The sequence below is a fragment of the Poeciliopsis prolifica genome, unplaced genomic scaffold, assembly GCF_027474105.1.
Source record: "Poeciliopsis prolifica strain line A6 unplaced genomic scaffold, Auburn_PproV2 SCAFFOLD002, whole genome shotgun sequence".
Taxonomy (NCBI): domain Eukaryota; kingdom Metazoa; phylum Chordata; class Actinopteri; order Cyprinodontiformes; family Poeciliidae; genus Poeciliopsis; species Poeciliopsis prolifica.
The window spans coordinates 14,309,560-14,322,528 of record NW_026562377.1 but is presented as its reverse complement, the minus strand read 5'-3'; the positions used below and the strand labels follow the sequence as shown (position 1 = coordinate 14,322,528).

The 12,969-nt window shown below is 41.3% G+C and overlaps 2 protein-coding genes across 8 annotated transcripts in view; both read left to right on the top strand.

Moving 5' to 3' along the window:
* Positions 1 to 5,917, top strand: part of LOC129371136 (unconventional myosin-IXb) — a 66,908-nt gene extending 60,991 nt beyond the window's left edge. For 4 of the 6 annotated variants that reach the window (XM_055047571.1, XM_055047553.1, XM_055047563.1 and 1 more), the window contains 7 exons: positions 262 to 367; positions 472 to 603; positions 699 to 822; positions 1,721 to 1,771; positions 2,970 to 3,085; positions 3,164 to 3,306; positions 4,499 to 5,917. In XM_055047571.1, coding sequence (XP_054903546.1) covers positions 262 to 367; positions 472 to 603; positions 699 to 822; positions 1,721 to 1,771; positions 2,970 to 3,085; positions 3,164 to 3,306; positions 4,499 to 5,043 — 1,217 coding nt within the window. In that variant the 3' untranslated portion in view covers positions 5,044 to 5,917. Of the gene's footprint in view, positions 1 to 261; positions 368 to 471; positions 604 to 698; positions 823 to 1,720; positions 1,772 to 2,969; positions 3,086 to 3,163; positions 3,307 to 3,426; positions 3,481 to 4,498 lie in introns of all 6 variants that reach the window. The other 2 variants (XM_055047578.1, XM_055047545.1) reach the window with 2 other exon arrangements.
* A 1,152-nt stretch (positions 5,918 to 7,069) lies between these two features.
* use1 (unconventional SNARE in the ER 1 homolog (S. cerevisiae)) lies at positions 7,070 to 10,722 on the top strand. Of its 2 annotated transcripts, none has more exons than XM_055044712.1 (8): positions 7,070 to 7,222; positions 7,775 to 7,824; positions 8,034 to 8,112; positions 8,186 to 8,338; positions 8,537 to 8,552; positions 8,643 to 8,664; positions 8,760 to 8,922; positions 9,944 to 10,722. In XM_055044712.1, the coding sequence occupies exons 1-8, from the start codon at positions 7,124 to 7,126 to the stop codon at positions 10,124 to 10,126; spliced, it is 765 nt and encodes a 254-aa protein (XP_054900687.1). In that variant the 5' UTR covers positions 7,070 to 7,123; the 3' UTR covers positions 10,127 to 10,722. The 2 variants fall into 2 exon arrangements, with proteins under 2 accessions (XP_054900687.1, XP_054900686.1); XM_055044711.1 differs by having other exon boundaries at positions 7,072 to 7,222; positions 8,640 to 8,664.
* The last annotated feature ends 2,247 nt before the right edge of the window (positions 10,723 to 12,969 follow it).

Here is a 12,969-nt window from a genome sequence, read left to right as displayed (position 1 = left end):
TGTCCGTCTGTCGCACCAAGTATCAGAAAATGTGGAAATAATTTAAATGATAGAAAAGTTTTCTCTATTTCCTGAAGTCAAACTTTCCTCTTTTTTTTTGTGATCTTCTTATTATTTGGTGTTCAGTCAGATTTAAGATGAAATTATTCTGTGATCAACTGGTTCATATTTATAATACAAAGGTTGAATACTTTTTAGTGGCTCTGTCTTCATAAACTGGTCTTTTGAACTAAACTCCCATCCGTTTGGTTTCTCTGTTAGAGCTGCCAGAGAAGCAGGAGCAGCTTCAAGCCATTTACAAAGTCCTGGAGGAACTTCCCACTGCAAACTTCAACACTTTAGAGCGGCTCATCTTCCACCTTGTCAAGTAAACATTCTCCACCTGCTGTACTTCCACACATCTAAAAACTCCACTAAAAGAATCTGAACCGGCAGATAATGAGGTACATTTGTCTGATTATGTTCCTGCAGGGTCTCTAAGGAAGAGGAGCACAACCGCATGTCCCCCAACTCGCTGGCCATAGTGTTTGCTCCGTGCATCCTGCGTTGCCCCAACACGGCTGACCCGCTGCTCAGCATGAAGGACGTTGCAAAGACGACAACGTGAGTCCGGCCCGCGAAGCAAAGGCCTTCAAAAATCTACTTGTTGTTTTTAATATTTGATCTGAACTCACCCAGTGTCGCTCGTTCGCCTGCAGGTGTGTGGAGATGCTGATCATCGAGCAAATCAGGCGCTACAACGAGAAGATGGAGGAGATCGAGCAGCTGGAGTACGCTGAGGCTCTGGCTGTCAAGCAGCTGAATCTGAAGAGAAAAAACACAGTGAGTGGGATGAAATACCTCCGAGCCGTTTACTGTGGTCTGACGTTCAGGTCAGCTCAAATGGACCATGACAGGCGTCAGTCCCACATCGTGTCACGACATTCGTTAGCTTACGCAGCTAATAAATGTAGAGCTCAACAAGCACCAAACTCTGCAACATTTGGTCAAAGTTTATATGCAATGCTTGTGCTTAGATGGGCTTTTAATTTTATAATAATAACAAAATAATAAACTCTTGTGGAGAGTTTATTATAAAAGCATACATTCATTAAGACCCAGCAGTACATGCAAGCAAAACACAACACAGGCAGCGCCAGTCAATACGTGTCATCTCAGGAAGTGAAGCCCTGTCAGGTGTTGAGGTTTAGGTCTGATTTTACATCATCCTCTGTGCTGTAACGTTTGGAGTAAATGCTCTTCATTCTCATGAAAATACCTGCAGCAAATTGCCTTTTTTTTTTTTTAAACTCTGCGTAACATTTTGGCGAACCTTTAACAAAATCTGAGATGAGACCAAGATATTTCTTATAAGGCTTTACCGTTTATTTTTTGTACTCCTTTATTTGTTACCCAATCTGTGTCCAAATGAAACCTGGAGTGTTTTCACACCTGTTAGTCTGATTTGACTGGAGACCGAAACTGAAACATTTGTTACATTTTCAGCTGCTGCGTTTCACTTTCACACAGCGCCGTGTCGAACAGACCAAACAAAGAAATGAAAGCAGAAGTTTCACTCATGTAGGAGATTATGTATTTATTTCAATGTACTTACTGATCATTAACCATATTCATCATTTCCTCACACAGTATACATCACAAACATCCATTACTTTACCCCATTGCATGGCCTCTCAGGTTTACATTGGTAACACGGTTAATGTTCCTTGTCTCTCTTTAGACCAGCTGCCCTTTATCTCTCAGGTTGACAGCTCATTACAAAGGAGGGGTGGTATGTATCATCCAGACCTCAGGTGTAGTAGATCCTCTAGATGTAGTGTGCAGTAGTTTGCCATGTCCAAACGCCTGTGCATGGCATGTTAGTTCTGGGTGCTGAGTCCTTTTTTTTTTTTGTTGATGGTTTCTCTTGTTATCTTGTATTAATGCAGTTTGTTTGTACTAACTGGGAGTAGTTTGCATGTCTCTGTTGGTTCAATATTTGTTCGGCTTGTGATGTGAAGCGTTTGTTGAATACGAGGGGATTCTGGGTTGTGATCTCTTTTATCAGAAGGTGATCTAATACTGTTGTGACCTTCAGGCCTTTATGGTGTTAATTCAACATTTAAAATGTACCAGAGAGCTCTGAAAGTCATATTATTTAACTGGAACTTAACCTTATCTGGACTTTGATGTTTTCCTGAGGAGTGAACCTGCTGCCTCGTGTTGATGTCCCTGGAATGTTTTTTTTTCCAGCCACAAATCATGTTCATTTTATATCCTGATTCGATTAAATGAAATCAAGGGCAACCGACTGCCAAGAAGAAAACAAAGAGGCTCCAGAAGATTTGGACGCAGTATTGCCTTCCAGCCGAACATTAATATGAATATTTTTTTGTGTTAAAATGGCTCAGTCAAAGTCCAAACCTAAATTTGACAAAGAATCTGTTGCAGAAGTCTTTGAAGCTGACATTTGCAGACGCTCTCTCTGCAGTCTAACAGAGCTTAAGGTGTAAGTATGTTTTTACTGCAGTAAGAGATCATCTTAGCGCTGACGTCTAGCGCCGGTGTGCTTTTTTAGATTTATATTTTTACAGATTTGGGAATTAAAACATTTCTCTTCCATTAAAAAAACCTTGCGTCTTGTTTATTACATAAATTCTAGTAAAATACGATTAAAGTTTGTGGTTGTAACCCGGCGTAACGGGACCAACTTCAGGGGATATCAACACTTTTGGCACTCGATATTATTTTTTCTACAATTGCTCACAAACATGCCGTAAGTATTAATAAATGTAAATGCATGAAGGTCGCAGGCGACATCCACTCTGCTCTTCTCCTGACCTGACTAACCATTTTGGCTCGGTTTCCTTTTAAGGTTTGAATCTGCTGTGTTTTTCGGTTTTAACTTGTACTTAGAGATCTCTCTGCGGTTTAACATACGGGAGGAGCTGGAGGGTCATCATCGATGTTTGGTGCTGTGTGTTGTGCAGATCCGTGAGAAGGTCAGTTCCGATCTCACCGTGGTCCCCGAGAACGAGCCGCTGGACTCAGACACCGAGACGGAGAACAACCTGGTGGAACGCATCAAGTCCATCAAACAAGAGAAGTAAGGAACGCTCCATTACCTTTTACTTCGTGTTGATTGGTTTGTTTCTTTTTTACTTCTTCTTTGTTTCCTCTCAAGAGAGGAACTGGCTTTCCGGCTGCCAGAGATGGAGCAGCCCGGTTCAGACCAGGAGAACCTGGACTCTGAAGCGTCTCTGAGCTCCGAGAGTCTTCTGGACGAACAGCAGCAGCGCTCGTCCGCACACGGCTCTGAGCCAGAAGGTCAGTAGTAAGGCACAGTCCGGTGTTTCCCTCTTTCTGCCTGTTCCTCTCACACGCCTGTGGGTTTCTGACTGGACCTGGGGCCACTGGGTTGGGCCCTTCCTGTCTTTTGTGGTGCAGGTCTGGACCAGTGATGGTGATGGGGCGCTGATGTCTGCTCTGTAAACAAAGCAGGTTGGAGGAACAGCAACCGTGTTTGTGTGTTTGTGTGCATGTAAATTCACGTGTGGCACAGATGCATGCTCAAACTTCATGAACACATTTGGCACCAAATCAACTAAAATGCATGGAAACATACAGTCATGTAAAAACTTGGGAAATCTGCTAGTAATTTTGATTGTTGCTCAGAAGGGTTTCCATGTTGAGATGGTTGTGTCTCTGGAAAAGGAAGTGATTGAATTAAAGGGTAAAAACAAAAAAATGATGCATGTTTTAATCTATTCGCTTTGATTCATCTGTCCAGAGAATGTTATCCCAGCAGATCTGGTGTTTTTATTTGTTCTTTTTGGTAAATGTTAGTAGCAATTGTCTGCTGTAGGTCCAGTGATGACATTTTATTTCTTTTGAGTTTATTTTTTCAGCATCTTTTCAAGGCTGGCTTGAACGTGTTTGCTGTTGTTTTGAGTGTTCCCCACATGCAGGCTGTGATTATGCTGTCATGGTGTTTAGTTGGTCTTCTTCAGTCCAGAGCAAAGCAAAGTTTATAAGAGATATAAACAGGGGAGACCTTCTTCAAAATGATGATTCTTATCATTTGGTTTTTTAATTTATTTTGCTATTTCATTAGGAAATAATTGTGTCAAAATCCAAATGTATTTCTCACCAAAAATGGTGAGAAATACATTTTACTCACCATCTCTAAATTAATTTTAGATATCTCTAAAATTAATTTAGAGATATCTAAATAATTTTTTTATTTAATTTAGATATCAAAAAATTTTTGAAGATCTTCAACATTACTGTTATAGTAATGTTAACATTAATATATATTAAAAGTACACACGTCCAAATATGGTAAAACTCTTCAGGCTGTTGTCATATTTTTCACATGGCTGTATTTCATTTTTAATAACATGGTTGCACGATCTTCCATCATTTTTCTTCACCTTCCTGACTCTGTTGTGGGAAAAACAAAAATCCAATTTTTCTTCTTTCCCTTTGCGTCATTTTCTCGTCTTCCCTTCTCTTCCAGGGCACAGCGGCGTCCAGCTGAGAAGACACAGGCCAGTCAAACCTGTCAAGCCTCCAGATTTCGTCCAGCGAACTAAACCCTCTGCTGGACGACCGTTTCTGGGAAACCTCACCCCCGCCAGCTCCACCTCCTCTCTGTCCAGCTGCGCCTCCACGGCGTCCGAAAGCTCCACCGCTTCCACCAGGCGGCTCCTGCAGCGCCGCAACCCCGTCATCCCGGACACCGTCAAGCTGCCCCCAGGCGTCCTCCCCCAGCAGACGGCCACCGGTTCTTCCCTGACATTCCCTCCTCCTGGAAATCGAGAGATTTTGTACCCCGTCAGGAAACGGGAGCATCCCGGCCGTCGCAAAGACAGCACCCAGTCGTTGTACCTCGACAACCCAGAGAGTGGCCTGCTGCTGCATTTCTCCTCCTGCCCTCCCTCTGCTTCCTCCTCTTCCTCCTCTATCGCCACAGCTACGCTCCAGCAAAAAGATATTACATCCCCCAAGAGTCACAGACGCTTTTCTGACCCAGACATACCCTACATGGACGATGATGTCTGACCTACGGAGGAGAAGAATGTAACAGAGTGTGAATTCGCTATAGACTGAAGTGACTTTGACCAGCAGAAACTCAGTATGGAGCTAAAAACGTGTCAAAAGTCTTGTGTTGTGCTGTTCATCAGTAGAAATAACTGGACAAATTGTTGCCAAGCACCTTTTCTATCATTTTTAATATACTGCGGTTACCGTTGGCGAGCACAGTTTGACTACAGGCTGCATCTTCTGTCGCCTCATGTTTTGTTTTGTTTTTTATTTTGGCTTGTAAAAGAAAATATTGCAGGTTCTAGTCACGCTTTTCCATTCTTTCCTGATGCTGAGAATTGCTAGCTAGTGCCTTGATAATGATAACCCATTTCTCACACCATAATTCCTGAACAGTGCTAACAGGAGGAGTGTGGGGTGTCCAGAATAAAGAGGGGATTGTTGCCGCAATATTTGATGTACAACGTCTAGAAGTGGAGCGAAAAGTGTTCAGAAAAAGGACCGAATCATGCATTTACCCATCACACAAAATAACACCAGAGGGGAAACTCACTGCTTTCAGTTTGCAAAGGGAAATGAGAGCAGCACAAGCCACTTTCTCCAATGGAAAAGAAAGAAAGAAAGAGGAGAACACAAGCGCGACCACAACGCCATGCCACGACTTCCCCGAAGTCTCGCGGAGTCGCACCCTTCACTCGGATGTGGGCGGTCCCGACGACGAGCGCAGATTGAATTAAATACTAATGTTTCTGACTGCTGAGTGATGTTTGTTAGTCTGTCTGGTTTATGAGGAAGATTGTTCTGATGTGTAACTGAGGGTGTGTTTGGGACTGAATGTCAAGAGCTGTAATGGTTATTAGTGTTAACATAAAAATACAGGACATCATACTTCTGTGTGCTTGACTGGTGCATTATTGAACTTAATATACAATTCACACTGGTACACTCCTAAAACCAGATGTTTACATACACTGTATATAAAAAAAAGACTATCATTAATCAGACTAAACCTTTCCAGGTATAGGTTAGTCAGGATTATCAATATTCTTAAGACTTGAATGAATGAATGAAGTTTTGAGCTTTACGTTGTTATAATGTTATTCCCTTAAAAACATAACTGCAGTCTTCCTTTGATTCTTTCATGCATTTTCCAGAAGTCCTTGAATCTCCCGAGTCAGCCGATAGGGGGTGCCAAAACGCTTATTTCGAAGTCCTACATTCTAACGCATAATTATAGAGGCGGGACGCCGCAAACAGTAGGAGCTTCTTAAAGAGACAAAGGCCAATTTAACTCATGTTTTAATAGTAACATAGTTAGTTGATTGTTACTTAGTGGCAACTTGCGGCAGAAAAATAGATGATGCCACTATGTTAAGAATAAAGAACAAAGGGATTTATCCAATATTGTTTAGTGTACTTTTGTACTGAAAAATATGTAGATTTGACTAGTGCAAATTAAATTGCAGATATCTTGAAAGCAAATAATGACTAGGCAAAACTCATTTAAGATATCCCAAAATTAATTAGCAAACTTGAATATAAAAAAAAAAAATCTAGACGGTCTCTCTCTTTCAGATGACTTGTATTAACTGATTACTGATATCTTGAAAAACTACCCTGTCTAGATAAAACATTCCAGATTTTATGTAACAATTTGAAAATTCAAATAAATAAAAAAAAACTTTTTGAAAATGCTTAATTTTCAGCATTAGTTTAAAATATCTTGAATTATGGTGTCATTCAAGTCATATTTTATAATTAGAATTATAATTCAAAGTATGATTTTTCATAACAAAAATTTAGATATTTTACTTTTTGACTAGTCATTTTTGTGTGTTGATATCAGAAATATATGTTTAAGAGAGTCGGTATCTTGAATTAAAGCTTTCATAAAACTTAATGGTTCTATGACGTAATTTATACTAGTTACACTTTAATGTTCAAAATAGGTTTAGAGATTTCTTCAATGATTAACACATCTAATCATCATCTGTAAATAAAGACTTTGGTTTTATGATAAAACGTCCTGCCATACCTGGAGACGTGCTTCGTCGCGGCTGGTTGACGTCATACAGCTACGACACCGCGCGACTCCAACATGGCTTCCAGACTGGAGATCAATTTTATTAGATTGTTGTCTCGCTGTGAAACCATGGCGTCGGAAAAACGAGGAGAGGCCGAATGGAGACTGGAGAAGGTAAAGCAGAGCTGAGCTCAGAGAGAGAGATGTGATATTCGAGCTGCAGATGTACTGCTGCTGCTGTTGTTGTTGTTAGCTCAGCAGCTGTTAGCTGCCTTGTTAGCCACGTCGTCAGAAAGCAGGTACTGTGGCGCACGAATTTCTGACTCACTTTTTATGTTTTCAATCTTGTTTTTATGTTCTGCCTGTTGAACCTTATTTAAGTTTAGCATTCCGTTATGTTGCCCTGGAAACAGCAGAAAATAACAAGTGAAAGAACAAGCAGGACCGTTCTTGCAGCTTCTGATATTTACAAAAGTTGATCATGTAACTTTGGTCATTATTACCATTAATAATAATCACAGTATAACTAATGATTGTTTTTGAGATACTGTGAAAGATACAGTACTGTACTGGGACAGAACTTCGTCTGAAATGTTGGTACATTTTGTTTTAATTCCTGAAACATTTAGTTGAAATGACAGAAGCATTTCAAGATTCTTATAATAACCACACGCTATAGGTTTCTGCAAACATGTTTATTCTTTTTTTCTGTTTGTTTCTCTGTAGTACGTTGCAGCCCTGGTGGACATGTTGGTGGCTCTGAGGAAAAGCCCAAGGTCACAACCCCCTTGATTTTGATTTTTACCTCAATTACTTATTTATTTTACTAAAAATAAAATACTAAATCGTGCACATTAAATACCACAGTCTGGTAAACGACAAAATACTGGGAATGTTTTCCTTCTCTGTTAATCTGTGCAGAAGTCACTGCGCTCACAGCTGATGAAAACGATCTTGATGCCTCTGTGTTTGTGTCTCTCCACAGCAAACCGACACAAGAGATTCTGACTGAATACACAAGAAAAGTCGATTTTCTCAAAGGACTTTTAGAGGCAGAGAAACTGGTAAGACTTCAGATGGTTCGGCGTTTTTATATAAGTGGCCATTCACAATAATTCGACTCGTAATCATCCACAGGCATCGCCGACAGAGAAGGCCTTAGCCAATCAGTTCCTCGCTCCGGGCCGTACACCGACGATAGCCAATGAGAGGATGCCAGCCACTAAAACCGTTCACATTCAGTCGAAGGCGCGATGTACCGGGGAGATGAGAGACGAACTGCTCGGCACGGTGAGACGAGACGCGCATTATTTAGCTATCAGGCAAATTAGACTGGATTTTAAGCGTTTCAATTCTGTAATAATGTATTTTTTCTTTAAAGTGATTCCTTTGCTCACCCTCTTTAAGATTGTGTATGGAAAATGGTAAAACGAACTTAAAAACCCTATGACATGTTTAACTCTTATTTTTTATGTTGTTACTCTGCAGCGAACGGCCGGCAAAGGTAAGAAACCTCTTAAATCTTAAGACCTCTAGTTTTCAGCATCTTTATTTTAAGCACTTTCTAACAATCTGATGTTTTCACCCACAGCAGATGGAGACTTGAGAAATAGAAGGTGAGATCAAACGTCACTGCTTCACCAAACAAATGCTCCTACGTTTTCTTTTTTTTCCCCCATCGACTCGACTCATCGCTGTAAAAATCTTGCAGAATTCTTCCTCTGGACGAGCGGCAGTCCGCGGCCGAGCTGGACGCAGTCCTGCAGCACCACCACAACCTGCAGGAGAAGCTGGCCGAGGACATGCTCAACTTGGCCAGAAATCTCAAAAACAACACTCTGGCTGCTCAAAACATCATCAAGCAGGACAATCAGGTCACTTCACAGGCGCAAGGAGCGCTGCTGCATTCATTTCTTGAAACATCGGGATTAATCGTCGTCTTACAATTTTTGCAAAGAATGACAAATTGTTCTACAACGCCTCTAAAATGGATTCACATCTTGTTTTTGACAAATCTTCCCAAAAATTCTGTTTACTGACAAAGTGAAAAATAAATTTTTACAAACCAGTCAGTTAATTTGTTGTGTAAGGATCATGGCCTTATAAATATTTGCCTCCTCTCCTTCAAAGCGATTGACCTAAGTTGATGGAGGACCAGCTTGTCGAAATTGCGTTTTCAGGGAAGAGGATTGAAAAGAGTGGTCACCAATCTATCTGGAACCACCCAGAAGCAATTAAAAGCTTCACTATAATAAGAGTTCAAGCTTATGTTTCTATCTTCTCTGTTTTTATTAAAACTACAAAAAAGCTATTTCCCGCATGGCTTGACTCCAAATATTGTATTCTTAGATCAATTGATTTGGCCAGATTTCGCTTTAGCTCATTTTGGTCACAAGCAGGCAGAACACATTTACAACCAGGGCTGCAAATAATGATTATTTTAGTTATTGATTAATCTGTTAATTTATTCTGACGATTAATCAGATTGAAAAAAATGGGAAGTTCTATAGATTTTTTAAATTTATTTAACCACTTAGACTAAAATATGAAATTAACTCAATTCCTTTTTAAAATCAGAAAATAAACTTTTTATTGCCTAGAATGCAACAACACAGCAAAACTGTAGTAAATCTGAACTGGGTGAAGTTAAAACTGTATTATACTTGAGGAGTGTGCAGATAAAAGTGTTATTTCAAAAGCAAAATGTTGATATTTTTTCTACAGTTTTGGCTTCATGACAGCTATGAACATATTTTTTTTCAGCAAACGGCTGTATTTTGAGTCTGTAAACTCCAGTCAGCAATTAATCAATCAACTGCGATTGGTGTGTGCATCATTGGTTGTCCATATCGCTGCATTTATCTGGATGTTGACGTCAGACTCTCTGCTCCCCAGATTCTGAGTCAGTCCATGCGTCAAGCCGACCTGAACTTTGAGAAGCTGAAGACGGAGTCGGAGCGCTTGGAGCAACACGCCAAGAAGTCTGTGAACTGGCTGCTGTGGCTGATGCTCATCCTGGTCTCCTTCACCTTCATCAGCATGATCCTCTTCATCAGAATCTTCCCCAGGCTCAGATGATGACGGGCCGGGCCCAGCCCTGTACTCTCAGTCTCCTCTGGTTACCCCGGCTGATTGTGCGGGCTCCCTGAGCCTGCGATGCAGATCAGCTGCGAGAGGACTGAACCGAGCCGGGTAAACAGACAGAGATTTCTGAGCGCTTGAAGGTGGAGGAGCAGCCGTCAGCCGTCCGCTCTCGGCTGAGCCAGATCAACTCAGATGAAGCTGTTGGACTCAAATGTTGCCTCGTTTAGTTCAAGAGGTTCTTATTTATAGATATTTCAGCCCTGTTTAGTGTTTACCGCCTTCTGAACTCTTAATAACTGGTGGATGACGAGCCAATCAGACGTAATAATGGAATGAACTGAAAGCTTCTGTAGAGGACGTCCATTTCCAGCAACAGTTGTTGGGCTCAGATCTGATCACTGACTGGACGATCCATTCATAAAAGATGTTAAAGATGTCAGAATATCCTCTATTGTTTTTGCTGAATTGATTCACCTCCGTCGTCAGTCCAGAGCGTTGTTTGTGTTTTCTGTTCAAGTCTGGTTCAGTGAAGACTTTTGAGGCTGCAGCCGTTGATGGAAGTTTTTGTTAGTAAAGATTTGCTGCGTCCACACACTTCTGTGACGAATCCCTTCTTTCATTTAATCATTTGTTTTCCCATGCAGGTCCGTCAAAACATCGGCAAAAAGTTCATTTAATTTAATTCAGTTCTGAATGTGAGCTTCACGTATGCAGTGCTCTGAAATTCCCTCGTAGGCAGCTGTACCGACTCGGATCGGACTCAGGATCAACAACACTTTTTGACACAATCTCTGTTTGTCTCCGCTGGGAGAAATTTGCCTCGCACACAAAGAGGAGTTTACTGCCCAGACACATTGCACTCCTCCAAAACGTCACAAAAGTAATAAATGCCCACAACGATGTAAAACAAAAAATCCCTATACGTTAAGAACCCATTCGGACGCAGAACATGCGCCTCCATCCTCTTAACAGATGATTGAGGAACTAGTTATGTCGGTAGCTTTGTACGCACAGCAAATCACAAGAACCTCATACTGGACAAAGTCCAGTATGAGGTTCCTTTCTTCTTCCCCACTCCTCTTTCTGACAACAAACCAGTACAGGCTCAAGAAACTTGCTTCTGCAGACTTTTTCCTTCCACCCAACTTTCCAAAGCACAATGTGTCGCTCCAGCTTCTTCAGTTGTTTTCTTAAGCAAGGTGTGGCTTTCTGCTGGACAACAGTGAAGACTAAACAATCACGTGAACACAACAGAACATTTCTGTTCTCTTTTCTTTAGATGAGTTATACTCATCTAAAGTCAAATGCTGGAAATACATCAACCTGCGGGCAATTAATTTGCACATCATTAAGACTGTGATATTTGAAATAAATCACAGTTTTGGCGATGGATTTCTAATTTAGCCTTTTCTCTTTGATCCTGGATCCCTTGATGCAGTAACTCAATGTGGCCACCTGGTGTCAGTCTCCACGTTTTGAGTCTCAGCGTTCCTCAACCTCAGTGACCCCAGCGGCCTGATCAGCCTCGACTTCTAAATTAACTCAAATACTCATTTAGAAAGTGCTCTGCGGATTCAGGTGCGGCTAAATAAAGAAAGTTGGCTGCAGAGAAAAAAAACTTCTCAAAGATAACCCAGCTGTGTTTTAACGTTTAAGTTTAACTAACGTCTTTTATTTGTTTTAATCAGAGAATAAGGATTTGCTTTCTTTGCGACACAAGAAGTTGCTACCTTTACACCCAGCCTGGCTGCTGTCTGAGTCTGGCGCTGCTGACCAGCTTGTTGGGGCTTGCGGCCCGGCCTTGTCGCTGCTCGCTGACTGGATGGGCCTGCCGTGTATTTTAGGAGCCCTGGGGGTATTTTGCCCGCTGGAAGCCAAAGTATGCAGGCAACCACGAGACCAAATGAGGCCGTGTCAAAGCAGAGGATCATCATCATCATCATCCCTTGGTTTAATCACAGCTGTTTGTGCCTCCTTAATGCTCCGACTCTGTGATCTGCTCTCTGAGGCTGCAGCCACCAACATGACTTCATTCCTGGTGTGGTTTCTAAGGTCCATTATGGTTTTATTATCCCATTAAGCTGAAGGGGACTTTTAGTTTCCAAAGTAGCCTCTAGAGTCTGAGATGTAGCGATAAACATGAGTTCTTTGTAGTCAGAAAATACCACCGTGAGGCTCATTAGGGGTTCTTGCACAAGAAGAACCCCTAATGAGACCGCTTCTGAACAGAACCCACGACAGCATGGAACAACGTTACGAACCGAGGTGTAAAATGAAGACAAAACCATTAAACATGCTTTTTAGTTTATGGCTTATTGTGCCACCGAAAGGGGGAAGAAAAAAAAAACATTGTTTCTGACTCAAAGTTTACGTGGTAAAAGTCCAACAGAAAATCTGAAATGTGTAATAGCAGTAAAGTATTTCTGTCTCTGTTCTCATCCCTGGGCTGTTGTGTTATCTTAGGTTTGTGGCTGTTTGTCTCTTGAAGTTCAGGAAATGAAGGCTGCACCAGAACATGTCTCACTTTGTCAGACTAAAGTTGTGACTTCCTGGCCTTTAAGCCGACACAAAGTCGGCTTTAGTTTACCGAGATCTGGATGCTGGGATGATCTCAGCAAACAGATCTGAATGTGAATGGTTCTTCTTCACAAACAACTATAATGTGTTGTTTTAAATGTCAGACCAATACAACATAATCACAAGAATAACTTTTTGGTTTCCTGCATTTTCACATATAAAAATCTGAAAAGTGTGGCTTGCAATTGTTTTCAACACTAGCTTAGCATATTGTTTGCCCGCTCTTCTTCAGTCAAGCTCAGTCTGATTGGATGTAAAGC

Excerpts from the sequence above, each read along its gene's own strand:
- use1 (XM_055044711.1), top strand. The coding sequence starts at position 7,124 with ATGGCTTCCAGACTGGAGATCAATTTTATTAGATTGTTGTCTCGCTGT. Across the intron at positions 7,825-8,033 it reads GCTCTGAGGAAAAGCCCAAG|CAAACCGACACAAGAGATTC; the intron begins GTCACAACCCCC and ends GTCTCTCCACAG. Across the intron at positions 8,113-8,185 it reads TTTTAGAGGCAGAGAAACTG|GCATCGCCGACAGAGAAGGC; the intron begins GTAAGACTTCAG and ends AATCATCCACAG.